The sequence below is a fragment of the Humulus lupulus genome, chromosome 7, assembly GCF_963169125.1.
Source record: "Humulus lupulus chromosome 7, drHumLupu1.1, whole genome shotgun sequence".
NCBI classification, from domain to species: domain Eukaryota; kingdom Viridiplantae; phylum Streptophyta; class Magnoliopsida; order Rosales; family Cannabaceae; genus Humulus; species Humulus lupulus.
Genome location: NC_084799.1, coordinates 198,973,817 through 198,976,466, shown reverse-complemented (window position 1 = coordinate 198,976,466; position 2,650 = coordinate 198,973,817). Strand labels below are relative to the sequence as shown.

General features: G+C 33.1%; 1 protein-coding gene across 1 annotated transcript; it reads left to right on the top strand.

Moving 5' to 3' along the window:
- Window positions 1-732: 732 nt before the first annotated feature.
- LOC133792563 (uncharacterized) lies at window positions 733-1,188 on the top strand. Its single transcript, XM_062230471.1, has one exon. It carries the CDS (start codon window positions 733-735, stop codon window positions 1,186-1,188), a length of 456 nt encoding a protein of 151 aa, XP_062086455.1.
- The last annotated feature ends 1,462 nt before the right edge of the window (window positions 1,189-2,650 follow it).

Sequence of the window (2,650 nt, the reverse complement as noted above, 5' to 3'; positions counted from 1 at the left end):
TTTATATATTATAGTACTTTATTTATAATTTATCAAACTAATATTTTTTTAGAAAAAAAATTGATATTTTTATGAAAAAAATTATTTAAAAATACTAACAGATTTTTCAAATAATAATTGAACTACATCCATCGTATCATAAATTATAAATAATAAATTTTAATGTTATATATAAATATAAATAAATTTATTAATTTAAGTTAGGAAATATACATATCCTATCATGTGTTTTCATAAAATATAACTTAGCTACCTTATGCTCTCCATAATGATTATCATGTACCCAGTAATTTAAAATCGTACACATTTTAATATCCCATATTATCAATAATGATAATTAGATATCTATAATTTAAAAATAGGTATAGAATAGTAGGTTATTATTTGTGGGAATATACCTGTGACCAAATTTAAGCCAAAGGTATCAAAGTAGGTGGGATTTCAAATTAAAGGATATATACCCGATAATCATTATTGTAATGTACTAACTTTGTATTTTGCCAAAATACAGTATAGCAAATGGGTGTTTTTTTTTTTTTTGAGGGAGACAAAAATGGATATATTCCTTTTAAGTTAATTGGAAAAATATACAATAATGTTATTTATGTCCATCATCAAATTAATATTTTAAGTTCAAATATTTTCCCTATAAATACGTACCAAACTTATTCAGCGAATCAAGTTAGCTTATAGAACATATATACTCGGAAAGAAGAAAAAAAAACAATCGCAATGGCTACCATCTCAATTACTCAGCCTCGACGCCAAATCGTGGCCTTCAGGCGGAGCAGCGATAATAAATATCTGAGCGCCACTCAGATCCATGGCCTAACTTATCTGCAGTTCACTGCCACTGAACTGAGCGACAAAACTATAGCACATGAGTTAGTCAGCGCTCGCGATGGATTAGTCCGCATAAAATCCATTGCGACCGGACATTTCTGGAAGCGCAGCCCCACATCCAACTGGATCTTTGCCTCCGACGACAGTTGTCCGTGCGACGAAGATGCTAACATGCTGTTCCTTCCGGTGAAACTCGACGAGAACGAAGTTGCATACCGCAACCATGAAAACCAGATGTTCTGCAAGAGTCGTTCCCCGGACGGCAAGAGAGAGTGTCTCATTGCCTCCGCGCCCGACCTGTCTGATGTGGCGAAGATGGAGCTGGTGGACATCCCAGGTTATTAAAAGTGCAAGTCTGAAACACACCAGATCATCTGGTGTACATAGATATGCATAATATGGGGTCTGTTGTGTACTGTCTTAAATAAGGGGTCTGTTGTGTACTGTCTTAAATAAGGGGTCTATTGTCTTTATGCAACAACTGCATAATATGGTATCCTCTGTGTAATAAATAATGAAAGCTCGTCATGAGACTACTAAGAAGGTCTTAGTGCCTTTATTTACTTAGTTTCATGGTGTTGATTATTATTATTAGTATCCAAGTTGTACTTGCTTTGTGTCCAACCCCTTGTGTAATACATAATAAGCTTTCTTTCACAGAGCTTCTTGCATAACACTCATGAATTTACAAATGTTAAAAAATGCGCCGTTTCTCGGAGGATGATACTACCAACTGCTCGGCAAATTTGGTTTATCTTTTAAAATAAGAAAAAATTACAAAAATACATGTGAGATGCAATTTTTTTTTTCAATTTTTGAAATATAAATACATATAATGTCGTGAAGTGAGAAGGAGATCATTGGTGAGAGAGAGGTCGGGGAAGATTGAGAGAGATTCTATGACAAAGAGAAAAAAAGAAAAAATTATTGTAGGCCTACTACTCAAAAATATCCTTAGAACCCAATATTTAGTTGTAATATAGACTTGAGAAAGAGAGGTTAAAAGTTAGATTGGTTGCCAAGGGCTTCACTGAGGAAGAGGGAGTAGATTTCATTGATATATTTTCACCTATGGTAAACAAAAACATCTAGTGGAGTTATAACGGCCAAAGAAGTTACGTTCAAGTTAGAGGTGGACCAAATTAATGTAAAAACGACTTTCCTACATTGAAAAGTTGAAGAAATGTTCACAAACAACTTGAAGGTTCTTATAATGGAAAACATGATCAAGCTTGTTTGTTAAAAAAATCTTTGAATAAGTTAAAGGAGGCTCCAAGGCAATGGAACATCCAGTTTGATGTGTTTACAACTAACATTTGTTTAACTAAAAGTAGTTATGAACCTTGTGTTTATTTACCAATTAGACATATACTTGCTATTATATATATGTTTATGATATAGTAACTGAATGGTGAATTGGAAATGAAAATAAATTTGAGACCAGGTAGCAGAATACTTAAGATTCAAATAAAAAGAGAGAGATTAAGTGTAATCATGTTGTCTCATAAGAAATACCTCAGAAAAATTCTTGGAAGATTTACAATGGGGTTTTAACTCCATTTGTAAATCATTTAAACTTTTCTCAGTCACATGCACTAAAGACTGATAAGAAAGGAAACACATGAAAAAGGGTATTTACACGAATAAAGTTCGCTTTTTAATGTATGCTTTGGTCTATATATGATTTGATTTGGGTCATGCTATGAGTGTTGTTAGTAGGATTATGGCAGAACCAAGACAAGCACTTGGCACAACTCACAAATGGACCTAAGGTACATTAAAGGATCATTAACTGAAAGACTCTTGT

Bases quoted from the DNA above. Each gene is read 5' to 3' on its own strand.
- LOC133792563 (XM_062230471.1), top strand. From the start codon at position 733: ATGGCTACCATCTCAATTACTCAGCCTCGACGCCAAATCGTGGCCTTC.